At 57.6% G+C, this 25,346-nt stretch overlaps 1 protein-coding gene across 1 annotated transcript; it reads right to left on the reverse strand.

Moving 5' to 3' along the window:
- Positions 1–898: 898 nt before the first annotated feature.
- On the reverse strand, positions 899–25,346 carry CELSR3 (cadherin EGF LAG seven-pass G-type receptor 3; the record flags this gene model as incomplete). Its single annotated transcript, XM_042880184.1, has 36 exons — positions 899–2,768; positions 3,046–4,123; positions 4,286–4,486; positions 4,628–4,801; positions 5,118–5,224; positions 5,310–5,446; positions 5,591–5,704; positions 6,163–6,289; positions 6,881–6,960; positions 7,264–7,376; positions 7,679–7,853; positions 7,944–8,150; positions 8,304–8,430; positions 8,746–8,913; positions 9,175–9,355; positions 9,424–9,573; positions 9,844–10,027; positions 10,474–10,683; positions 10,885–10,979; positions 12,436–12,450; positions 13,029–13,130; positions 13,220–13,403; positions 13,718–13,838; positions 14,013–14,154; positions 14,396–14,564; positions 14,839–14,949; positions 15,062–15,247; positions 15,372–15,541; positions 15,742–15,867; positions 16,018–16,181; positions 16,333–16,490; positions 16,678–16,766; positions 16,977–17,092; positions 17,217–17,439; positions 18,249–18,881; positions 22,427–25,346. Coding segments are annotated over 36 exons (9,285 nt in total), but the record flags the coding sequence as incomplete, so codon positions are not given.

The raw sequence follows: 25,346 nt of genomic DNA on the forward strand, positions 1-25,346 counted from the left end.
CAATCTCCAGGGTCAAAGCAGCCTGTTCCCATCCCATTCCACAGGCAAGGAATCTGCCCATGGCAATCACACATTCAGCATGACCCATCACCATGGCCATTGCACACAGACTGCTCATCCAGCTTTCAGCACCAACAGCACCAAATACACACCCCTTGGTCTCTGCAGCATCCCGACATCTCTCAGTGCTTGCTCACTTGTTGTCTCCCCACTGATTATTTGCTCACCTGGCACTAAATAGGAGGCTGTCACAGGCCTCATCTAGTAGCAACTCATAGCACCAGATACCATTTACTGCCTGCTTATCACTCCAGCTGCTGGCCCCTGTCTGACACTGGCACACCCAGCCCACGGCCACTGGGCCACCTGATCATAGCCCTGCCTCCCAAGTGTTCCCAGAAGCCGTCCCTTGCCAGCCAGGTCGCCAGGCTCATTAGCACGGCAGGACCTAGGGGCTGCCAGCATGCACCACCCATGGAATGGGAACAGTGGCAGCGCCTGGGGCTCAGGCTCGGCCCCAGCCTCCATCAGGCTCAGCCCCCAATAAAGAGAGCAGGGGAGGGAGAGTGCTGGTTGACAGCAACCCTTGCTCTGAGTGCTGTGGGTCAATACTGCCCTTTGCTCACATGCTCTTTTCCCTCCGTCAGTAAGTAAGGGAGGAACGGAAGAAACATGATCATGCTTGGTGCCTGCTCTACTTCCCTGTGGCCTCACCAGGCTGCTGGACACGAGTGCTGGCCACTGCCATTCCCCTACAGCCCAGAGCCAAGGGCACTGCAGCAGCTGACTCCACTCCGGGAAGCCCCTCACCCAGGACTGGAGACCTCTTCCAGCCCAAGGGATGGCGGTAAGCTCCCACCACGTCATGGGTGCAAGGAGAGAAAACAGAGCCGGGTGCTATTTTATAGACTTTTATTTCCAAATCTGGTGCTTCCATGATACACTTTTACACAGCCAGGGAGGGAGCATGGGTATCTCCCTGCCCAGAGGATTGGGATATGGAGACAGAACAAAAAGACCCAAAACAACAACCAAAACCAAATCCCCAAAGGAACAAATCCAAACCCAAGGAGGGTGCTCCCAGAGCCCAGGTAACAGCATCACACTGGGGTTGAGCCACAGCCATGCAGGCTGCCCTGCTCCCTGCCTGGCCCTGTACTACAGGCACAGCCGCCCCGATGCCATCAGCTCCACCGTGTCTTAATTATTTTTTGGCACTTGTCTCTTGCTCTCCATTTGGCACTAGCGGGCTGCGGTCCCCTTGCCCAAGCTGGAGAGAAACATGTAAACGAGCGGTCCCATAGGGTGTGTAAACATGTCAGCGGGGAGACGGGCCTGTGGAGCTGCTAAGCTCCGTGCCAGGAGCAGGCCCAAGGCCTTCCCCAACCCGAGACCTTGGCCTGCCCGGGAAGAGCCCTGGAGGACAGCAGCACAAATCCTCCTGTGTAAACATCCCAGGCTGCGAGGCATGGCAGTGGGGTGGCAGTAAGGCAGTGAGCACCACGGCCCTGGTGGCACCCGGGGACAGCTGAGCAGGGGCATGGCCTCTCTGGGTGGGCCAAGGGGAGTGTGTCAGCCCCCCAAGCCAGGAGCCCTGCTCCGAGTGTAGGCACAGAGGAGAGCCAGCTGGTGGGGATGGTGGGGGCCCTGGCTTAACAAAGAAGCATGCAGAGCAGCCTTTCCAGAATTTCCAAAGGGCAAAATGCCATTTGTCTCTGTCTCCATCCAGGCTGCCCGGAGCAGGGGCTCTCTGCCGGCAGGGCCTGCATGCACAGAGTCTGCAAGGAACCAGCTAGAAACAGCTTCTGCAGGCGATGCCTGTCCACAAGACCAGAGAGTTCCTGCAGATGCTTATTGGCTGCCTGGCACCAAAACAGCCCAGCCTACTTTTGAGCTGCCCAAGCAGTGCCAGGGCCACCCAGCTCTGTGCCTGAAACCCTTGTTCTTGCCCCAGATCATGGACAGGGGCAGCCCCACACCAGAGAGGGCTGAGGGAGGCTGGGCTGCAGGGCCAGCACAGCTGCAGGGCACTGAGGGATGCAGAACAGCAGGAGGACCCTGCTGAGACACCTGGGGAAATGTGGGGCAAGGAGCAGAGGGCGCTCACTGCCTGCCTCAGGGAGGGGACTGAGTGAAGCTGGCAAAGCCATGAGGTCTGCTTAGCACTGTCCCTACAGTCCTCTAGTCCCTAGCACCCGAGGGAAGCCCGAGAAGGGCTGCTAGCAGACAGACGCCCCAGGTCCTGGAAACAGACCACCCGCAAAAATAACCATAGAAATTTCTCTTCTCTCTGATTACAAAGATACAAAAAGGTAGAAAAACCCTCCTCCACCCCCATGTCCTGGGCACCATTTCTGTCCCCCTGCCCCTGCTCCATGCACGCACACACACATACACCCACACACACGCGCACATCCCATGTAGAAATGGGTTGCAAAGGAAGAGTTCAGCCCCAGGGGTCTCAACACAACTCTCCCCTGAGCAGGCTCCTGCTATACCTCTCACACCAGGCAGGCAAAGGGAGCAGAGCGGCAGAGAGCCTGGAGGCTCCGGAGGTGGGTGGTTGGGTGCCAGCCCCTCAGCCCGGAGGGCAGGGAAGGCAGAGTTGGTTTTTGGGCCTCTGACCGCCATCAGTTCTGCCCCTGCCCCTGCCCCTGGGGATGCCAAACCTTGGCTGGTAGTGTCTGGCTAGGCAAATGGCCCTGCCTCTTCTATCTCTCTTCTGGATGTCTTCAGCCCCTCAGGAATGGCCTTCGTTTCTCATTATTCTTCTCGGAGAAAAGAAAAGCAGCATTAAGACACAGCACTCCCCTGGGCTCCAGCTGCACTCCCTGCTGCCTCCTGGCTACACCATATGGGAACAGAAACCCATGCTACTGTGTCCAAATCCCTGAGTTCAGGGAAGAGGAAAGAGGGAACAAAACAGGGATGGATAACAGCAGTGACAGTGAGATACGTGGCCCTCCCCTCCAAGCTGAACCCCTGAGAGAAGAAGCCAGGCAGACAGACAATGCCCAAGACATGGCTGAGGAAGGATACACTTACTCTGAGTCTGGCGACAACTCCGAAATGCTGTGAGAGGTGCTGGAGTGAGGCGTTGAGGGGCACATTCCAGAGGGCGTCAAGGTCTGCATGGCAGAAGGGTTGGCAGTGATCTGGGGGCCTGAAGGCGTGCTGGAAGATTGCACCGAGGACAGGACAGAGGTGTTAAAAGAAGCAAGGATGGAAGATAGGATATCTAACTGTTCAGTGGAAGGATGTCTGCTGGGGATGGCCTCCAGGTTCTCTCTAGAAGGCTGCCTCCTAGAGAGTGGTTCCAGGCTTTCCCTAGAGAGCTGTCTCCTAGAGAGACTCCCCAGATTCTCCTGTGAGGGCTGCCTGCTAGGCACTGTACCCAGAGGCTCTCTGGAATTTGATTTTCTGGAGAGAAAGTCCAGCTGCTCTCTTGAAGTTTGTCTAGATGATGCTAGTTGGTCCCTTGAAGGTTGTCTTCTAGAAAGCAAATCCAATTGTTCTCGAGAAGTATCTCGACTTGGCAATCTGTCTATGCGGTCTCTGGACCCTTGCCTACTTGGCAATGTATTTAGCCACTCTTTTGAGACCTCTCTTACCAGCCCACAGTCTAGCTGATCTCTTGACCCAAATCTGCAGGGTAAAGTTTCAAGGTGGTCTCTGGAGCCCTGCCTCCGGGGCAGTGTGTTCCCATGATCTCTTTGACTGGCCCTAGGAGCAAGTAGATCCAAGTTTTCCCTTGACCCATGTCTGCTGGGGAGATTTTCTAGGTGTTCGGTAGACCCGTGCCTGCTGGGGATAGTGTCCAGCTCCTCCCTGGACGCGTGCCGGCTGGGCACCGTTTCCAAACACTCTCCTGAGTTGTTCCTGCTCAGCTGCTCCCGGGACATCTGTCTCCTCATCAGCATGTCAAGCTGTTCCCGAGATGAGTACCGACTGGCTGGCTGCGACAGGCTGCCAGCCCCGGAGTAGATCCTGCCATAGGAGGCAGCGGGGACAGCCCTGTGACCCAGCGTGGAGGTCTTGTACCAGGACAGCTCGTTGGTCATCCTGCCGACAGACGGCAAGCCCTGCAGAGCTGGAGGGTACTGGAGGCGGTTCTTCAAAATCCCTACATCAGACAGAAAGAGAAGTCATGTCTTTGCAGAGCAGTGAAAAAAGCACGAGAGCTATGGGAGATAAACCTCCCCAAGGACATGACAAAACAGATGCAATGCTGAGCCTTCGGGGCCACATCCACCAGGGACAGGCCAGGCTGCCCTCAGGCTGTTACCTTTTCTCTGCCGTTGTGTCTGGGTGAGGGAGTTCTCATCCCCGCTGGTCAAGGCCAGGTCTGGCTGATTGTTGTTGGCCGCATCCTTGTTGATGTCAAACCCCAGTTTCCGCTCAGAGCCCCACTTCTGTAGGGAGCAGGGGTGAACCTCACACTCGCCCAAAGCCGGCCAGTACGACATGAGGTCGTTGCCATCCACATCTGGTGAAGGACACACCGCCAGAGAAGGAGAGAATTCTTCTGTGAGGGGTAATGAAGCCGTGGCAAGGCACAGCCCTTCCCCCATGCCACCCCAAGGTACAGCAGACCCCTGCCAAAGTCTAGGGGGGGAAAGGAACTTGCCTTTGGGAGCAGTGTTTGTGGGGTTGGTGAGGAGGCGCTCACTGTGTGCTGCACGCTTGAACTGGCGCGGGAATCGGCCCCGCAGGCGCACATTCTCCTCACTTTCTGATGACGGGATGGAGAGGCTGCGTTCCTCATCCAGAGACAGGTCGCTGTCTGAGTCCGAGTCCTGGTCTGTACGGACATGGTGTGTGTTGGGGTGACATTTGGAAAGAGAGTGGGTGAGACTTATCATCAGTGCAAATTGGAAGGACAATTCTTGCCTCCTTCGTTTTTAGCTCTCTGGAAACTAGTTATGCCCTTTCCCATCTGTCCAGGAGGAGGCTGTGCTAAGTGACAAAGCTGCTGATTCTTATTAGCAGACTAGTTGGGAGTCACAGCCAAACACCAGTGGGAGGACATAACCATGCAGTCGCAGCCTACACAGGGAATAATTTAAGCCAGAGCTAATTTGGGATACCTCGGGTTAGACCCTAACCCAGGTGCTTACCTCCCCCAGCATCACGGTGGAACATAGCCACATCAATGTCTGTGGGGCCAGCGTGACCCAGCAGGCTGTGATCCAGAGCTGAGCCCTGACGTGCTGTCATGTTGTCTCTGAAAGACACAGGGTCCAAGCAGTGACACCAGCACGAGCCCTCGGCTCTGCCTGGGTGCTCCTGGCATCCTGCGCCATGCCTACCTGAGGTATCCCCGCTGGCTGGAGTGGGTGCGGGCAGAGCGCACGCTGCTCACCGATGAGATGGTGGAAGCCCCCAGGGTGATACGGATGAGCCCGCTCTCCTCAAACAGCGCCGTGTTGTTGTAGGTACTGGGGCCCTGGTAAAGCAGAGAGAGAGGCACGGACTTTTAATGAGGTGCAGCACAGAAAAGGACCTTCCCGTCCCACCCCTTAGTAAAGAAGGGACATCCCTTCATCTCCCAACAAGCAGCTAGTCCCCAGCTCTCCAGGTGCCCACTTACCTGCGTGCTCCGAGCAGTCTCCTCACTCTGCCCCTTCTTGCCAAGGCAGGCCAGCTTCCAGGCTTCTTGCACCTCCTCATTCAGCACACAGAAGAGGACCAGCACAGCCAGGCCCTGCAGGGAGAAAAGCCATGAGCATGACGGCTGCAAGGGAGAGCCCCTCACAGCAGGTTGGCACTCTGCAGCAGGGACAGGAGGGGTTGGCAGTTGAGGGCTATAAACACAAGCCCCCAGGCCAGTGGTCACGGGAGAGGAAGGAAGGGCCAAGGTGTCTGTGAGGCAGGCAGTGCTTGAGGAGTGGCTGTCAGGGTCCCCTGCAGCACCATCAGCCCCACGTGGGTATCCTCAGCAAAGAGCCTTGGGGAAGCCAGGTGCCAACCTCTTCCCCAGCAGCAGCACACAGGGCCTGGAGCAGCCAGCAGGTCAGTACCTGGGTGCTGCACATCCCTTGCACCCCTGTTGAAGGTGCTCACGGTCTCTGCAAAGCCCCCCCGCAATTCTCAGGCTGATTATGGGGGCACAGAAATTACTTTTGCCCTGTGAGCCTGCCCTGGTGGAGGCTGGGCAATTACCTGGAGGCTGCAGAGGACAGTGTAGAGGTAGTGGAAAGCCAGGACACTGTTGTTGACAGCCAAGAGGCCAAAGAGCCAGGTAGCGCTAATAACTAGAAGCAGAACAAAGGAGCTCCGTAACGTCATGCTGGAGGGAGAGAGAGACAGACAGGCACACACACACACAGAGGTTAGCACATGTTGTTAATCTACAGTTTAGTGCTTGCAGACAGAGATTCAGAGGGGAAGGTCTCCTCCTGCCCAGCCCTCCATTCTGCCCCACTGCAGGCACCGCTCAGCACAGCAGTGCTGCTCACTCCTGACTGCAGGCCCTTCCCTTCTGAAGCACACATGGCAAACGCAGGGCCCAAATGACACGGATCGTTTGGAGCCACAGAGAGCAGCTGAGCCAAGCTCCCAGAGGAGGGTGAGTGGGGAATGGTTTCAGAAGGAGCATTGAGGAGAAGAAGCAGCAGGTGCTGAGAGCCAATGTGAGTAGATGTGAGGGATGGCTGTCAGGGCAAGCAGGGAAGAGGGACAGGCTGGCAGGGCAGCATGGAGATAGGGAATTTTAGGAACAGTTAACACAGCCACCAGGTGGGAGAAGAGAGTGGCTGCAAGACTGACAGATGCACTGAGCGGCACTCCACAGTGGTGGAAGAGGGAGGAATGATCACTGAAAGTGCTGAAAACTAAGAGCTGCAGGAGCTCTGCTGGGAATTTGGCCACTAATACTCACAGAACCGATTTCTTCTTGGTCTCCTTTTGGCCTGGGGAACAGGACATCTTGGCCACAAGCAGGAACATCACCCCATTCATCTGAAAGCGTTGGCACTGATTAGAAGCCGTGCCAAAGGCTGGCTCTGATCTGATACCCCCAGGGCAGAGCATGAGCAGATTCCAGGTCCACCAGGCCCATGTGAAGCTCCCCTCCTTGCCCCTTCACACCCGAGCTCTGGCCTCCCCCAGGTTTGGCTGGTGCCAGGAGGTACAGAAAGGGGCTCTAACAGAGGGAGTACAGAGAAGGGAGCAGGCAGTGGGCAGCCAGGGAAGGGGCAAGTGTCTGTGGTGCAGAGAAGGGAGGCAGGAGAGGGCTGTGGGTGAAACAGGACAGGGTTTTACCACAATGACGACAGTAATGGGGCCTGCAAAACTCCAGACCAGCTTATCATGAACGGAAATCCAGCAGAAGTCAGGGTTCCCATAGCCCTCAGGATCCAGGCCAACAGCCAGCCCTAGGGAAAGAAGGGAGAGGACAGCTCCAGACCTAGCAGGTGCTCCATGCCTACTGAGGGAGCCATACAGAAACACACTGAGGGATCAGTTGTCCTCAGAAGTCAAAACAGCCTGTGATACATGTTTTCAGCTGCACAGCACAGCCCCCCTCCCCTCCCCACCTGCACATCGTCTTTTAGGACCACACAAACAATCCAAATGGCTGGCTGTGGCCTCACACCCCACCAAGGTGACACCAGGGGCTCAGGAGGCTGCTGAGAACTGGTGTTTTTGGCATGGCCACGGGACAAGCAGCTCCTACCGGTGATGATGGCAGGCACTCCCCAGCCGATGGCATAGTAGAAACGCATGGCCCCAAAATTGACATTGCGAGCTTCGGTCTGCATGCGATAGATGTGGAGGCCCTGGACGAAGAGCCAGGCAAAGGTGGAAAGGAAGAAGCAGTGGAGGAGGATGGCAATCACTGTGCAAAGAAACTGGGGAAACAAAAACCATTCAGAGACAGTCCCACCACTAACTGCACCAGCCACACCTCCCCCCAGCCCCATAGTGTGCAGCCCACAGACCTGATTTTCAGTGTGGTTGATGCCCAAGAGGAAGAGCAGCTCAGAGAAGAAGAGAGTGACTGATATGTTGGAGTGAATGCCACGTGTGTTGGACTTGAGGCCTTTGAGGCAGGTCAGGAAGGAGAAGGTCAGCAGCAGGGCCACAAGGGAGAGAGACACCAAGGAGTAGGTGACAATTGCCAACGTCTCCAGGTCACCTTCTAGTTGCTGCAGCAGCAGAGAAACAAAGGCCAAAGGCAGTGTTACAGGGAGACACAGGAAGCTCTCAAACTCTGTTCGTGCCCCACACAGCCTGTTGCTGCATATCCTGGTGGCTAACAAACCCCCACTACTGCCCACAGCCCTGCAGGCTGAGGTTACCTCTCGGTGCGAGCTGTCCATCAGAACCCCAAAGGTGCCAAACTGGGAACACTGGCAGTGGACGTGCGTGGTGTTTCGGTACACAAGATCACAGTCCCTGGCTGTCCAGAAGCCCAATGGGTTTGTCCTGTGGCCACCAAAAAGCAGATAATATTCAGGGGAGAAGACATTGTGGTGTATGTGGAGGGAATTGCAAACAGCCCACTGGCGAGGCTTTTCTATCAGCACTCTCACAGCTGAAATGACAGACTCAGAGCACTGCTGGGACTCCACTGTGCCCTCCCAGCAGGAATTAATCCCCTGCAAGAGGGTGGAAGCCCCTATACCTCAATGCTCTCCATTCAGAGCTCAGGAGACTCTGGGAACTAGGAGCTGCCCATGGAAAGCAGCTCAGAGCAAGCAGCTTGTGGCACAGAACTGGGCCCAGTCATGTTCAACTCACGGGCTGGAGTGGTTCCACTGGACACAGAGAGGTTTGCTCCTGTTGGCCGTCTCCAGCAGGCGAAATTCCAGCACGAGTGGGGTGTCCAGGGGCCCCCGCAGGAAGGTGTGATTGCTGAACACAGACACACTCACAATGGGGGAATTCATCACAGGATTCTTGGGGAGCCTGCAAGGAACAACAGAGCTCTACCATCACCATACCTGGGGGCTGCAGCCCTCCCTGGGGCGTCCCAAGGCCCTGTGCTGACATCTTGGAAGGAACAGTTCTACTGAACCCACACTAAGGGGTCAGGAAACATGGAGCATAGTAATTCCATGGCAGGGACAGGCTGGGAACCAAACTGTGGCTACTGAACAGACTCTGTGGCTGCCAGTCCAGCCAGCCTCTTTCCATCACTGCTCACATAGGGTGAAGAGGAGGACGTACCTGACACTGCGACGATCCACCTGGTAGCGTGCAGGTAGCAGCCCCCCCAGCGTGCGGTACATGATGAGGATGATGACAGTGAGAGCAGGCTCAGGCTCTGGCAGTGCCTGCCTTGGGGAGGAGCTCTCCACAGTGTAGTTTCCTTCACCCCCAGGCACCGTGGGCACTGATGTGGGGACAGCTGAGGCACAGAAGGGGATGGTAAGAACAGGCAAGGCCAGCACGCAGCATTCCCCAAACGACGCTCACCTTCAGCTTTTGGGGGGCTCAGCACTGACAGTGGCAGCACAACGTGGGTGTGGGGGTCCCAGGCAGGCTGGCCACGGAAAAGGCTGCTGTGGTAGCGAGGGTAGCGCCGACGGATGTGTGAGTGGTTCTCCATGCGGTCGATGCTCAGCACTGCAGAAGAATGAGGGAGTGAGAAGCATCTCTAAGGCAGCCATCTGGAGAGCACACACTCCAGGTGGGTGATGCAGGCAAAGGGACTGCAGGAGCCACAGGGAAAGTTCTCCTATGTTTGGGCATGATGTGGGATTCAAGCATCCACAGCACTCCTTCCCAGTGCAGCCTCCTGCCCTGTTGTAGGGGTTCAGCCCCGCAGAACAGGGCGATGGAGGCGTGCTCTGCACAACCCCAGCCAGGCCCCACCACCAGCTGGCTCCTACTCACTGATGTTGGGGGTGACGACACCAACAGGGTTGAGGTAGGTGAGTTTCATGTTGCTGGCCAGCGTGCCCGAGTAGTCCCGCAGCTGCTCCATCAGGCTGGCACTGCCGTGCTCACTGTGAGGCAGCATGGCCCAGTGCTCCCGGTTCTCAGGCGCCAGCACAGAGCTGCCTGCACGCAACAGGTTCTGCATGGGAGAGACAGCAGAGCATGCAGTGAGCCCTTGGGACACAGCCTGACCGCTCACGGGCTGCTGGCACTGTGCCCTCTACCAAGTTTGCTGCACAAACACGGTAGTTTCCCTTACGATGGACACCCACCCATCAGCAAGCGTCATGCAAAGATGTCTTCTCTGCAGCCCTCCATTAGGGATTAAGACCCCTCTTTCGCTTTCCCTCCCCCACACTGAGCAAACCTGGTGCTCTATGCCTTTCCTCCTCCCTCTCGTGCTCCAGCCTTGGCCATGCAGGTGGCCTCCAGAGGTCTCACCTCTGTGGGTCAATGCCTGTGCAGTACTGAGGAGCCCAGAGCTCCTAAAGCAGTCTTGTGATATCCTCAGTCCCTACACAGACCCAGGTGGCTGACAGAGCAGAGCAGCATCAGAAGGCACTCTAATTTAAGGGAAGCTCTCACCTCATTGAAGTGGGCATCCTGCGTGGCTGTCAGGCCAAAGCCATGCTGCCGGCTTTCAAAGGCCATCAGGCGGGACAGCAGGCGGTAGGTGATGTGCACATCATTGCCAAAATAGTGGTCCATGTGGTCTGTCACTGCGCGGAGGCGGTGGGCCAACTTCTTGGCTTCAATCGTGTTGAGCTCAGTCTCATTCCTCTCCAAGCCCTCCAGCTGCCAGTGGGAAGAAAGGAGAGGATTAACTCATCAGCAGATTCCTCCCTGGAGGGCATTACAGTTCCAAGAGATCGGGATGTGGGGTGCTGCAAGTCCCACTGCAAGGCCCTTTCCTACGCTAAGAGCCATGGAGAGCTGAGCTCCTAGCTGTGAGCTCTAATTCCTACATCAGGGCTGCAGAAGTAAGGGGGGGATTACCAGCATGGAGAGTTCCTTGAAGGCAGGTGAAGTACAGTTGAAGAGATCTGGCTCCAGCCAGCCCTTCTCCTCATCACAGTGTCTGACAGCTGAACCTGAAACCAGGAGGAAGAGCAAATCAGAGGGTGCAGGACATGTGGCTCCCCAGCTGCAACTCCCAGCAGAACTCTGCACCAGTTAACCCCAAAGAGCAGCAGTGGTAAGCAACAGGAAAAGCCTGGTGCACCCCAGAGCCATCTTCCTGCTGTGCAGAACTGCAGCTGTTCCACCCTTGGTCTGCACCTTCTCTGTGAGCTGCTGTCATGAGCTGGGCTCTGAGCACACAGCCTGCATAGCACCAGACACCATTACACAGCAATGCAAGGGGGAGTGACCTGGTAAGGCTCTGGCTGGAAAAATCCCTGGTTCCTGGTGAGCTGTGCCTGTGTCCTTAGGGCACATATGATCCCAGTCTACAGAAGTCCAGGCAACTCCAGGCTCTCCCTGACTGGCAGACTGCAACGTCTGCTGAGGCCCTTCTATGTGTGGGAAAGCTGCTCCAGGAGTGCAACCGCAGGTGAACTTGCCCTGGAGATGGTGGTGCACTCCTAGAGGGTACAGCAGCCAGCACTGGGTACCAATCCCTGGTTGGTGCCCCAGCACTGTTGGACAGCAGCAGAGATACCAGAAGTGACAAGGGACCGGCTGTTAAGTACCACTCACACCAGGAGCATCACCATGCATGCTATTAGACACACGAAGTGGGGTGATCCCAGTACCCAAGACCCTCCTGAGGAAAGCGCTAGGGCAGGGGAGCTCACCCAAGCCCATGGTGTGAAGAAGGCAGCAGCACGCCCAGGGAGGGGTGAGGGAGCCTGCAGAAGATCCCAAGGCCCAGTGCCCATCACTATCCTCAGTTCCCAGCTGTCCATCTCAAATACCCTCTCCCCAGCAGCATCAGCACAGAGACCAATGCCACTGCAGGTACGAGCAAAGAGAATAAAGCAACACCTGTGCTGCTGGCCTTTCTTCCAGCACAGAACAGGACTGTGCCGGTATCTGTAGCCTGGCTCAGCTGTAGATCTGGGCAGGATCTGACCCTGGGATGCCTGCACTTCGCCTGCCAGCCAGATAGCAGGACCTTGTGCTGAGCTTTGTGCATCAGCTCTGCCCTTGCTCTCTCACACCAAGCATCTCCCTCCTTCCAGCCCACAGCAGCTCCTTCCCCTCCCAGCCTAAGCAAGCAGGTGCCCACCAGGACAGCCAGCACATGTCCCAGCCATGGAGCAGAGCACAGTAGCCTTCCGTGCCACCCAGAGCCCATGCTGCAGGACAGTGGGTAGCAGGGACTGCATGCAGTTACAGCCAGCTCAGTGCTGTTAGTGTGCTGGGAGCAGGGAAGCGGTGCGTAGGAGCGGTGAGGCCAGGCAAAGCATTGAGGAGATACTCGGTGGTTCCAGAAGCAGCGGGAAAAGTGCAGGGGTGTGCAGGGTGCCAGGCAGGGAGCAGGGAAGGAAAACCATGTGGCGCAGCCCTTACAGCAGGGAAGGAAGGAGGTGGGAACAACCTTACCTGCACCCCTCAAACCTGAGCACGGATGGCGAGAGAACCAGGGAGAGAAGCGACAACAGTTAGGAGCCGAACCTGCCTCTTCCCAGGGCGAACGGCTGGAGAAGGACAGGGTTTGTATTGTCCCCTGGGGCTCGCGCTGCCCTGCAGTCCCACACACCCTGCTCACACCTCTGCCATCAACCAGGACGGCCTTCTCCAAGTGGGGCTGTGACTTCCACCCAAGGAACTCACCGAGCGGCACGCCATGCCCTGCTCCCCGCACAGCGCTCAGAAGGGGCCCAGCTGCGCAGCACCAGGTGCTACGTGTGCCCAGCTGTAGTGTCAGGCCTGACCCCAGCCTGGCTGAAACTGAGAGGTGACAGAGAGACCTGGGGATGGAGGCTGGGTGACAGCACCAACCCTACAGGGGCTCCCAGCCCTGCACCAGCCCCCTCTGCTCGCCCTCAGCTTGGTGCTTCCTTCTCCATTTGCTATCTCTCAGCCCTCCAGACCAGCTAAATGGGACTGAGACAGCTTGGGGTGACCTTGCTGGGGCTGCGACAGCTCTTGCACAGCAGTGAGATTCTCCCAACCCCATGGCACCCCTCACTCACCCAAGGAGCCTTTGGGACACAGCACCACAGCCGAGAAGCCGAACTTGGTCTGAGGCCACCACACGCCTGCTTTCAGGCTTTTGGGACATCCATCATAGAGCACTGCAGAGACAAGCACCCCAAGGACCAGTCACAGTGGGCAGCTCACACCAAGCCCCACGGTGCCGGTGCCATGCCACCTCCCCACTCACCCTTGCAGCCACTGGGTGTCACCTCAGCGAAGGGGCTGTCACAGCTGTTGCACTGGCGGCCGATGACTCCAGGCCTGCAGTGGCATCTGCCAGTCTCCTTGTCACAGGAGCGTGAGGAGGAGCCCACTGGGTAGCAGTCACAAGGCAGGCAGGTGTCGCTGCCTTTGGGGCGGTAGTGGAAGTCCTGCAGGGAGATGGGGATGGCCATCAGACAGCCCATGGGGAGAGCAGGAGCCTGGGAGCCATGTGAGTGGGAGCTGAAAAGGGTCTTGCTCTCCTCTCTGGGTGCTCATCAGGGACTCATCACAGAGATCCTCGTTTGCAAGCATCCTACTGTCCCTACTGTCACCTTGCTGGGCCAGAAGGGCTGCAGACAGGAGGTGAGCAAGGAACAGGCACAGAAAGCAGCACCTCAGCAGCTGCCAGCCCTGAGGAGTGGACAAGAATCATCAAGGACAAAGAGGGCTCCAGGGATGCAGGTGAGTCACGGCCCCTCACCTTGCAGTGGCACTGCCCGTTGGTTTTATTGCAGTCAGGGTCAAAGCCCTTGCTCACATCGCAGTTGCATGGTCCACAGGAGGGGTTCCCCCACCAGCCCTTCGGACACTGCTGGTCCATCCTAGGAGAGAAACACCTCCAGTGTTACACCAACCCAATTTCCTGGGCCTTCTGCCACAGCCCGCCTGCCCAGCAGCTTCAAGGAGCAGGGTAGCAGCAAGGTGTCACACAGCTGGGATGGGAGGACAGCACAGAGCCAGGCACTGGAGGCCCTGCCGTGTGCCACACATCTCACCTGTGCTCGCAGTACTGCCCGAAAAAGTTCCCTCCGCACTCACACACGTAGCCCAGAGGTGAGCCCGGCCTGCGGCGACACACTGACTTGTTCTTGCAGGGGTTGAGGTGACATGCATCCACACATTCTCCCCCATAGTACCCTAAGGTGTTGACAGAGAGCAGAACATGAAGAAAGCACCTTTTCTCAGGAGGGGTCAGAGCACCCCGCAGTGGATCTCAGGAGGGATTCTGCCCTCCACCAAAGCTAATACATGTCTGGCAGGGATTTCTAGGCACACAACTAGCCCAAGGGAAGGGCAGGCTGTGGGAGTAACAGGGCAGAGAAGTCTTCTCACTCTAAGTGAGAAGAGCAATGGGGTGGCAGAGTGCTGCATGCCCTACCTGGCTGGCAGACACAGGAGTAGCTCTGCCACTCATCCTTGCAGATGCTGTTGGCTGGGCAGGGGCTGGAGTCGCAAGGGCTGGGCACGCTGCAGCCAGCCTCCACCCGCAGGGCATGGCTGGGCTTGGGCAGCACGGTCCCAGTGATGCTGTCACCCAGTCGCACCCCCTGAAACACAGGAAAAAAGTTGAAGAGCCAGGAAAAACACAGAACGCTTCAGTCTGCCCAGCCCCTACAAACCCCAGAGCAGGCACCCTTCCCATCATCCCTGCCACACTGACTAAAGGCTGCCCCCGCAGCACCTCCAACTCCCAAATGCTCAGAGGGAGCACATCTCCAGCAGGACGGACACTGGCAACAGCTGCTAGCCCACGTTTCCACGTTTCCCATCAGTCACCACAACAGATCCCTGGACAAGGAAGGCTCAAAGCAGTGGACTCACCTGTATGCAGCCCCGCAGCCCATTCTGCACCTCGCCAGAGCTGAGGACTCCACCCACATGCAGGTGTTTCACCTTCAGGCCATGCAGTTCATTTCCTACAACCACTGTGTCCTGCAGAATGTACAGAGGGGTAACATGGTGCAACTGCCATCAGACCTGAGGGTGTAGGCGAAGCTTCCCCCACAGTTCCTATCCCAGAGCCAGGGTGTCATGCAGCATTCACCTGGTAGAGCCCAAAATCCAGCATGATGGTGATGACGTAGCGTGAGTCCCGCCCGCTGCGGACATCCCGCAGCTCCAGCTGGAGGTCGTGCCATCGCCCGTCGTTCAGCTGCAGCTGGTCCAGCACAAGGCTGGTGCTGCGCCCTGAGCCCCGGCTCACCATGAAGGAGAGCAGGCCTCCAGACAGCTGCAGAGAGAGAACAGCAATGGCAGCAGTGAGCAAGATCCTGATCCACTTTGGTGCCTCCAACCAACCCTCCCCAAGAGCTCTGAGCACAGGGAGGGAAACCCAGTCCTCAGCGTGGCCCTACCTGGCACAGCAGGGTGGTGTACTGGCCAGCATGGGCCTGCAGAAGCACGCCGTCCATCTGGCGGGTCCGAAACGCCAGCCCCAAGTACCATGGCACTGAGATCTTCATGTCTGCCTTGAAGTCCCAGCTCAGGACACTGTTGCCCTGGAAATAGTGGGCATGGTGCATGGCTGGAAAGGAAAGCGGAGATGAGGAGAAGGGATGGGGACCACCCATCTGCCCTGAGGCCTTTCCTCGTGCAACTCCATTTTCCAGGCACTGGTGATTCTAGAGCAGCAGATGCAGTGATGACAGAGCCAGCTCATCTCACCTGTACCCCACCCTGCGTTGCTGCGTGCATCCCCCTGTGCACGCCCAGCAGCTCACTCACCATGGCGGCAGTCCTTGCCCCCGAAGCCCACAGGACAGAGGCAGGAATAGGTCCCCCAGCTGACCGAGCAGGTGCCGCCGTTCTTACAGGGGCTGGAGTCACAGAAGCTGTGCTTGGCGTGGCAGCCTGAAGGTACCCAAATCACCCACATCAGCTTCAACCCACCTGTCACCTCCCTCCAGCCCACAGGGCAGGCACTGCTGGCACCCAGCCCTTCCCTGCTGCTGGTGCAGGGAGATCTGGGGCTGCTCCCAGGGCGGGCAGAGGCACGGGTACCTGCAGTGGTTCCGTTGTTGGCAATGTAGGAGGCCAGGTCGATGCGTTTGTTGTCAATGTACAGGTCTCTCATGCATCCTACAAAATCCCGGTGAGAGACAGGGAAGTTTTCTGGCAGGTTAGGGACTCCTCCAAGGAGCAAGGGACCTGTGAGGTCCAAGGACCTGCGAGGAAAGAAGCCCTGTGAACTCTAGCTGGCCAAGCTGGGAAGTTGACATCCAGTCAAGACATCCCAGGTGTGAAGGACAGGCTTCACTGGGGACACAGGTGCCCTGCTCCTGTCCCCACTGCAGGTCACCCCAGTGAGGAACTCACTTCTTGGAGCTAGTCTGCACTCCTTCTGCAGCACACGAGTAGTTCCCAATCTCACTGCCAAACTGCAGGGCCACAGAGGCATCGCATTCATCCACTGTCAGGATGGCCACCTTGTCCTTGGAAGGGCCCTGAACCACTCCCAGGGCACTGAGCTTGGGCTGAAAGCAAAGACACAGTGTCAGCAGCACATGTCCCCCCAAGATCCAAACACCCCACAGCTCACCTTACAGCAAGAAAAGGACAGGGAGCCTGGCACCACTGCACTCACTGAGCACAGCAAGCCGTTTGAGGTGGGTACAGATGGCCTCAGGGGACAAAGAGCTGGTGCACAGTTGGGCACGATACCTTGTTGTAGTAACGGAGCTGCAGCGTGTGCCACTGCCCATCACTCACACCCCCAGGCAGGTACGGGCTCACCACTGTGCTGGACTCCCCTGCAGGGACAGAGATAAATGCTGCAGGAAGCTGAACATGCAGAGCTGATGTGATCAATAGGACAATCAACACCCATCCAAGAGGGTCCTCAACTCCAAATCAACCCGTGGCCAGGCAGGAGGTGAATTCAAGGTGACCAGCAGCTGCAGGAACCCCCCTCTTTGCAGCTCCCATGGCCCAAATCCCACAGTAGGTAGGGCCAAGCCTACCTGTGGAGTACTTCAGCTGGACCTGCCCCTGGATGATCTCCACCGCCAAGAAGTCGTGCCGCTCGTTCAGGCGCCCATTGTACAGCAGGAGGCCGCCAGGCTCCACCGTGCTGAACCTGGGCAGGGAATCAGTGGGAACACTGGGTGCGTGCAGGGAGCATGCGGCAGCACCCAGCATGGGGATGGGAAGAGAGGACAGGAGGTCCGGAGGGCCACCAGCAGAGGAGAGAGAGAACTCACGAGAGGGAGAGGGTGAGGTGGAAACGCTGGCGTAGGCCCCGGAACATGACAAAGGAGCGGGGTGGGAAGGAGCGCGTGGACAGCTCGCAGAAGGGGGTCTCGAAGCCGCCCGCTGGGCACTGGCAGCGGAAGCCCCCGTCGGCGCCATTGGTGCAGGTGCCCCCGTTGCGGCACACGCCGGGCTGGCAGCGCCCTGAGCGGCTGTCCACCTCACAGTTCTCACCTGTGAGAGACAGAATGGGGAGTGTGGGACGTGTGCCCTCAGCTGCTCCTCACCCACGGCACCAGGAGCTCCCTAGCCCTGCAGGTGGGCGCTGGCACTTGGGCCAAGTAGAGAGGAACCCAGCCGGGTGAGGACACCGACCACCTTGAACCTTGCTCACCTCCAGTGGAGGGCTGGGAACTCCTCCCCGCTTCCTCAGTGCCCACAGCTGACCTCAGGGCCAGCCCACCAGGTTTACCTGGCCTCTCTTCAGCTGGCTCTGCTCACCCAAAGGCCCTGGCGAGGTTCACAGCAGCGCAGTAACCAATTGCTCAGCCCTACGCCCCAGGCCTGGTTCCCATTGCTTGCTCACACACAAGGAGGAGGATGCGGAGACAGCATGAAGTGACAGTGAAATGAGCTCATTAACCCTTCTGCTAATGGCTGTTCACGCTTCAAATGCCAGGGGTTAATTACCACTGACTCCGCTTATCTCACCAGGAGCCGAGCAGCACTGAGGCAACCATCTGCTGCCGCACTCCCCTGCCTCCCTTGTAGCCACAGGCCACCTTCTCTCACCCCATGCTGACAGTGGCTGGGCACAGGTCTCCATGGCCTGGTGGGGCCTAGTGTGGCTGCGAGGCACTGGGGGGGAGTCCCAGGGGCCAGGATGGATCCTGCCCAGTGAGACAGAGGGCCCTCCCTGTCCAAGCTCAGGGGGAAGGCTGAAGCTTCCCATCGTGTTAGTGTGGCACTGGCTTAAAACTGCTTTGGATGGTCCTGGAGCCCATGGGAGGGGGACAGCTGGGGAGCCCCTGGCTGGCACTCACCACTGAAGTGCTGGCGGCACACACAGGTGTAGCCGCCCTCCTTGTGCGTGCAGGTCCCTCCATGCAGGCAGGGGTTGGAATAGCACAGATTGATCTCCGTTTCGCAGTAGTCGCCAGTGAAGCCCTGCGGGCAGCGGCACCTCAGGCCAGTAATGGGGTGGATGGGGCGGAACAGAGTGGACGGGGAGGTGATGAAGGGCGCAGAGCTGTCAAACTTGAGGACAGAGATACACTTCATGTAGTTCTGGCAGGGCTCCCGCAGGCAGACGTTATCATCAAAGGGCAGCACCTCCAGCATGGAGGCTCCCGTCAGCGCCATGCGCTTCATGTACAGCTGCTCCTGCAGCTCCTCCGAGCTGAAGTAGTGCCCACCCCGCGGTGCCAGGGCCGAGAAGCTGACGTTGAGCACTGTGCCACCCACGTCCGTGTCGTTCTGGATGTTGAAGATGAAGACATCCTCCTTGGGCGTCGCAAGCACAGTGGCCACCCCTTCCAGGAAGGTGGCCAGCAGCGGGGAGAGGAAGCGCTCCTGCCACATGTTCTCCAGGCGCACTGTGATGCTGTTGGCCAGCATGTCCTCTGTGATGATGATCACCCGCAGAACACACTGGGCTGTCACGCTGTGGATGCCGTCTGAGGGACAGAACAGAGATGTGCTGCAGGTCTCCTCCCTCCTGGCTCAGTGTATGAATACAGTGTGCTGCATTCTTGGCTAAGAAACCTTGAAGTTGTAGCCCAAGGAGTAACCTGGGTGCTACCTGCACCAGGCTCTCCTCTGAGATAACTGCCAGGTTCCTTCCTCATTCTGGATCTGGGCAGCCGACTGAGCTCTCACAACAAGGATGCTGCTGAGCAGCAGGCAGAAGGCAGCCCCAGCAGGAGGTTGGACAAACACTGGAGCCAGTGCCAGCACCCGGGGTGCTTTCCTCCCCCACTGCCCCCCTCTGTGCTGCCCTTACCCACACTCTTCCTGCCATCTCTTTCCGCTCTCCTCTAGGGCCTCCAAGGCTTTTGTGCTGGTCTCCCTGCTTCCCCTGTCTCAGCATCTGCTCCACATCCCTTCTTCTCCAGGCCCACCTCCGGTTTGTTTAATTCTCTTTCATCTATATTTTCCTTGGAAACCATCTCCCCGCCCCTCAGGGCCTCACACCACGTGAACCACCTCCAAGGCAGCACAATGCGCCCTCCTTTGTGGCCCCAGAAACATCTACTGAGGCCCACCAGGAACCCCACTAACCTGGCAAAAGACAGCAACCCATCTCCCGGGTCATTCACATCATTCCAACACCATCAGCCCCACACATCAGCAGCGCAGGGTGATCACCCATGACTCCATCTCCCACTCTACATTCACCAAGCCCCAAACTCAGTGTTCCTTTGGAAACTCTGCTCTCCATCATCATCACCACTCCGAGACACAATTTGAACTAGCATTTCTCAGCAGGAACACCTTCTATAAGGTTCACCTCGCAGCCAAGGCCACCTCTTGTCAGCTCCATGCAAGAGGAAGCAGATGGTTGGAAGAATGACCCTCTGTAAATGAAAGGGGGATAAAAAGAAGAAAACAAAAAGCTACCAAAAGAAAACCCAAAGCTGGCTGGAGGCACTGACCCCCATGGGAAGTATTTTAATCACGGATGCTTAGCCTTCCTGATTAAATCCTGTGGCTGGAGAGCTGGTGCCTGGTGAATATTCATGCAGCAGTAAGAGGTACCCCAAAACATGCCTGCAGGACAAGGAGAAAGACCTGAGGCTCTGATCCCAGTGCTGGGCAGTGCCAGGTCAGCACAGCTGCAATTCCCAGAGTGACATCTAACAGCTTCAAAAGCAGCACAGCCAGGGCCAGACCCCATCGCCCCTGTCCTCCTCACAGCTCCCAAGCCTCCTGTGCAGCACTCACCCGAGGGACTTTGGTGTCCTGTCACCAACAGGGAGCACTCAGGCTTTCGACCACTCCTCCATCCTACAGGCCAAGAGGCCACTGGAGGCCATTATGTGAGCCCCACTGCCACGTCTGGTTGCCATCAGTATGGCATGGCCAAGCCTCACTAAAACCCTACATGGCTTCTGCAGAACTCTCTCTCAGAAGTAAATCATAATTCCCGAGACAGCGCTATGAATGTCGTTCTCCCAGCATCGATAAAGACAGGGACTGAAGTATAATAACCAAGACACCAGACCCACTCCCTAACCAGGAACAGAAACCCACATTTCTCATCCCAAGTCACGGTCAGCTCCTCCGGCTATAGGGGACCTAACAGGGAGGAGGTTCCTGAGACAGGGCTCCTGAGGAGAGAAGCGATACAAGTTGCAAAAGGGAGAGGCAGCCCTGGGACTCGGGCCTGACTTGAGAAGAACGCCGAGCCGCTCAGCCCCCGGAATGAGGGCGGCTCGGGGCCAGCAGCCATTTCCAGCACGCACGGCGCCCACGTGGCTGCGAGGAGCTGTCCGTGGTGCTGAGCCCGGTGGGTCCCCCAGAAAGGCGCTGGTTTGCGGTGGCCGCCCTGTCCCCGCGAGCCCCCAAGCGCAGCGGCACCCAGCCACGAGCTCGTTGCCTTCCCTCAAGAGGAACGAGCTGGGTTGGGGCAGACAATGCAGCCAGCCCTGGAGCTGCACGGCTACGGCGCCGGGGGCGGACGGGGCTGTCGCTGGAAGCCTGAACAATGAAGAAGGGAGCAACAAGCCAGCTCTCCGCAGCTCTGTCAGAGCCAACAAAGGCCTGCTTCCCACTGCCTCGCTGTGTTCCCCCCCCTCTCTCCCCCCCACTGCACGGCTCTTCCCCCTCCATTCTCCCCTCTGCTAGTGCACCTCTCCTATTCTCCCATCCTGCTAGAAGATGACGACACACTAATTGCAGGGGCCCTCTTGCTGCCAGGCAGCTCAGCGCAGGACTTTGCAATGTGATTTTCTCCTGCCTTTGTGAGGGGTTAAGTGTGCAAGGAGGCTGGGCTTGCAGAAACACACTGGGAAAGAAGCTGAAAAGGTCAAAACCAGCCCCCACCTCCAGCAACCAGCATGCGTGTGTGTGTGGGGCCAACCAGCCCTGCAGTTACAATTAGTCCCCAAAGAGACTAATTCCACCGATGGCTAGAGCTGGCCATGCCCTGAACAGGTCTGCTAGAGCCATCACTCCATCTTTTGAAATAATTTTTCCTCCTGCTGAATAAGCTGGATAGAAAGGGGGTGGGAAGGGTGTCAGCTGGTAGTCAGGGGAGAATTGCAATTTAAAGCACAGTTCTCAGGCGTGCTTTGTGATTCACTGTTTGGGCCCTCCAAAGAGGGCTCCTGCCCTCCCTTCCCCAGAGCTGCTCCTTGTTTCAGCACTGGATGGATGGATGCCTCCATTTCAGATGATGCATCCACAAGCAAAGAAAGGCTTGCAGTGCCAGCAAAGCTCAGGCAGCTCCACACACAGACACTGCCTCACATTCAGACAAGTCTTGGGTTGATCTGTGCCCCATCCCCTCCTAGCGAGAGGTGACCGTTATGCTTCCCCTAACCACTCCAGGGAGCCACCACCAGCATCTGCATTTGGATACTCCAGCAACACAATGGGAGTTTTAAACACCTCTCTCCAAAGTCCATTACAGTCATTATATGCAATGCGAAGTTGACTTCAGAACACAGACCCCAAAATTTAGAAGCCACAGGCATCAATAGATGTCATGGCCAGAACCCAGACCTGAATTGTTTGCTTAATGGTACCCTCCAGCAGTCCAGCCCATCCCTCTCCAGTGCAGCTAGGAAATGCATCCTTTCCTGGCGAGGAGAACTCGCTTGGGGCTCAGAGTAGCGTGGCCAGCTTGGCCACCCCAGGAACACACAGTTTGCTTGGCCAGCACCCCAGGGCATACATCACTGATTCACTGGTGACAGCATCTCCAAAGGTGTCTTGCTGGCAGCTAGATGAGATCCTCACAGCTGAGTAACGATGCTTTGTTCTTTCACACCACCAGTGATCTCAGCCCCTTTGCAAAATGCTCTCCTACAGCATGCAACCCTTTTCAAGATTCCCAGACCCCTCAGCATTTCCCGATTTGACGTAACTCCCCATCCAAACCTTGTTGCCAGTCCCAGCCCACACAGATTCACAATGGGCTGCCATGCAAAGAGGGACTGTGCAAAGCCCCCCAGGGGATAACACCCCAAATCATGCATTTAAAGGTTTGCACGCCTACCTGTGACAGTCACCAGCATGGAAGCCACGAGTGGACGGTTGTTGTCCAGCTTACGGCTCAGCCTCAGCTCCCCACTCGACTGATTTACAATCAACAAGTGCAGTTCATTTCCCCGTTCAAAGGTGTAGAAGAGACGGTCAGACACATCTGGATCATACGCTGGAACCTTCCCTATGACTCCGGAGGGAAAGGTATTGGATTTATTGGACACATAGTTATTGAATAGGATCTGGAAGTTCTTGAGAACAGGGCTGTTGTCATTCTGGTCAATGAGTTTGATGTGCACCGTGGCTCTGCTGACCAAAGGGGCAGAGGTGGCCTGCACTACAATCACATACTCTGGTTTTGTCTCATAATCCAGGTCTATCAAAGCCGTGAGCTCTCCAGAGAAGATGTCCATCTGGAATATCTCAGGGATGTTGCCTTCCACAATTTGATACATTATCTGGGCGTTGGGTCCCTCATCCGGGTCAATGGCTGTGATTTGAGCCACAACAGAGCCTACAATGCTGTTCTCTTTTACCAAGACCTCAAACTCCTCAGCTGGAAAGACGGGGGCATTGTCGTTCACATCCTGAATGGTCACTTGGATATGGACAGGAGTTCGCTGAGCAGGGATGCCCCTGTCCACAGCATATGCAGTCAACTCATAGACCGGGACATTCTCCCGGTCCAGCCTGCGGACAGTGCGAATGATCCCTGAGGTGGGTTCTATGGTGAAGTCTCCATCCCCATCCTCCCCGTTCTGGAAGGTGTACTGTACTCTCCCATTGGTGTGGGCATCCCGGTCGGTGGCAGAGATCTGGAGCACGCTGGTGAAAGGAGGTGCGTCCTCAGAGATCACGCCCTGGTAATGAGTGCTAACAAACTGGGGCGCATTATCATTAACATCATTCACCATGATTTCAACATAGGTAGTGTCTGCTTTCTGGGGGATCCCGTTGTCTTTGGCTGTGATAGCCAACGTGTAGGTGACCTGGTCCTCATAATCCAGCTCTGCCTGGAGAGTGATGGCCCCCGAGTCCGGATCAATGCGAAACTGAGGGACATTGTCTTCTAGGTAGTACGTGATGCGAGCGTTTTCCCCCACGTCATCATCTGTGGCACTGATCACCACCACAGTGCTGCCCACGGGCCGGTCCTCATTGATGCTCACAGAGTAGTGCGCACTCTGGAATACCGGCCTGTGCGTGTTGGCATCAGTGATGTTGATGTGCACGTGACAGTTGTCCCGCAGCGTGCGGTCGGAGGCCGTCACAGTGAGCACGTAGCGCCGCTCCTGCTTGTAGTCCAGCGGCAGGGACAGAGTGATGATCCCCACTCCACCCTGCGTGCTGATAGCAAAGCGGTTCCGCGTGTTGCCTCCTGTGATCTGGTAAGTGATGGCACTGTTCACGTCCCGATCGATTGCCATGACACTAAGGACGCTGGTCCCCACAGCCGCATCCTCATTCAGGCGAATAAAGTACTCCTTCTGGGTGAACTCAGGGCGATTGTCGTTGACATCCATGACTGTGATGGTGACGCTGGCAGAGGCAGATAATGATGGAGAGCCGTGATCACGAGCCTCCACCCCAAAAAAATAGTGCTCTACCAACTCCCGGTCCAAAGGCCCGCTGACCGTGATCCATCCTGTGGCACTGTTCACCACAAAGGGTGTGTCGGCCGAGACCCCGGTCAGCTTGTACTCCAGACGTGCATTCTCGCCATAGTCTGCGTCCACAGCCTGGATGTGGATGACGGAATGGCCAAGAGGCGCGTTCTCCAGGACGGAGATTTGGAAAGGGGTGCTGACAAAGATGGGGGCATGGTCGTTGATGTCCACCACCTGGATGCTGGCCATGCCGGTGTTGTTGGAGAGCGGCGGGCGGCCCGCATCCTGCGCCCGGATCCTCAGGGCATACTCGCGCTCCACCTCAAAATCCAGCGGGGCAACCACCTGGATCTCCCCAGTGACACTGTCGATAGAGAACTGGCCCCGGCTGTTCCCACTGATGATGTTGTAGTGGACGAGTGCGTTGTTGTCCTTGTCCAAATCGGTGGCGGTGACGCGCAAGATTTCGGTGTGTGGCCGTATGTCCTCCCTCACCTGGACGATGTAGCGCTTCTCACTGAACTGCGGCGTGTTATCGTTCTCATCGAGCACTGTGATGTACACCTTGACGGTGGCAGAGCGAGGTCCCGGTTCCCTGCCCTGATCGTTGGCTTCCACCACTAAGGAGTACCTCTCCATCTTCTCCCTGTCCACCGGCCCGCTGGTGGTGATGAGCCCAGAGCGCGGGTCGATCTCGAAGACGGCGTGGGCTGCCCTCTCGTTGACGAAGCGGTAGCGGATGTTGGCGTTGGGTGGTGAGTCGACATCGGTGGCACGCAACTGCAAGATGGGGTAACCCTCCTCCACATTCTCTCGGATGGTCTCCCGGTACTCGCCCTGCTCGAACACCGGGTCGTGGTCGTTGCGGTCGGCCACGGCGATGGCCACCATGGTGGTGGCAGACAGCCGGGGCGCCCCGTGGTCAGCGGCCGTCACTCGGAAGTAGTGCAGCTCCATGCTCTCGCGGTCGAGGGCTTGGGTGGTGGTAATGAGCCCGGCGTGAGGGTCGATGCTGAAGAGCTCCAGCGAGCGGCTGTTCATCAGCGCGTCCATGGAGTACACCAGCCGCCCCGCCTCGCCCCCGTCGGGGTCCTGCGCCGCCACCGCTACCACGGCCGTGCCCGCGGGCTGGTTCTCGGCCACCTCCGCCTGGTAGTTGTACTGCGGGAACAGCGGGTGCCGGTTGGGGGCCGCCCGACGCCCCCTCCGCGGTCTCGGCTGGGCGGCGCGGGGCGGGCAGCGCGGCGGGGAGCGGCGGCGCGGAGCCGCGGGCGGCCCCGGGGGAAGGGCGGCCGCCCCAAAGCGCGGCGCGGCGGCGGGACGGCA

Source organism: Lagopus leucura, unplaced genomic scaffold (assembly GCF_019238085.1).
Source record: "Lagopus leucura isolate 7727_CA_CO unplaced genomic scaffold, USGS_WTPT01 Super-Scaffold_100026, whole genome shotgun sequence".
NCBI classification, from domain to species: Eukaryota; Metazoa; Chordata; class Aves; order Galliformes; family Phasianidae; genus Lagopus; species Lagopus leucura.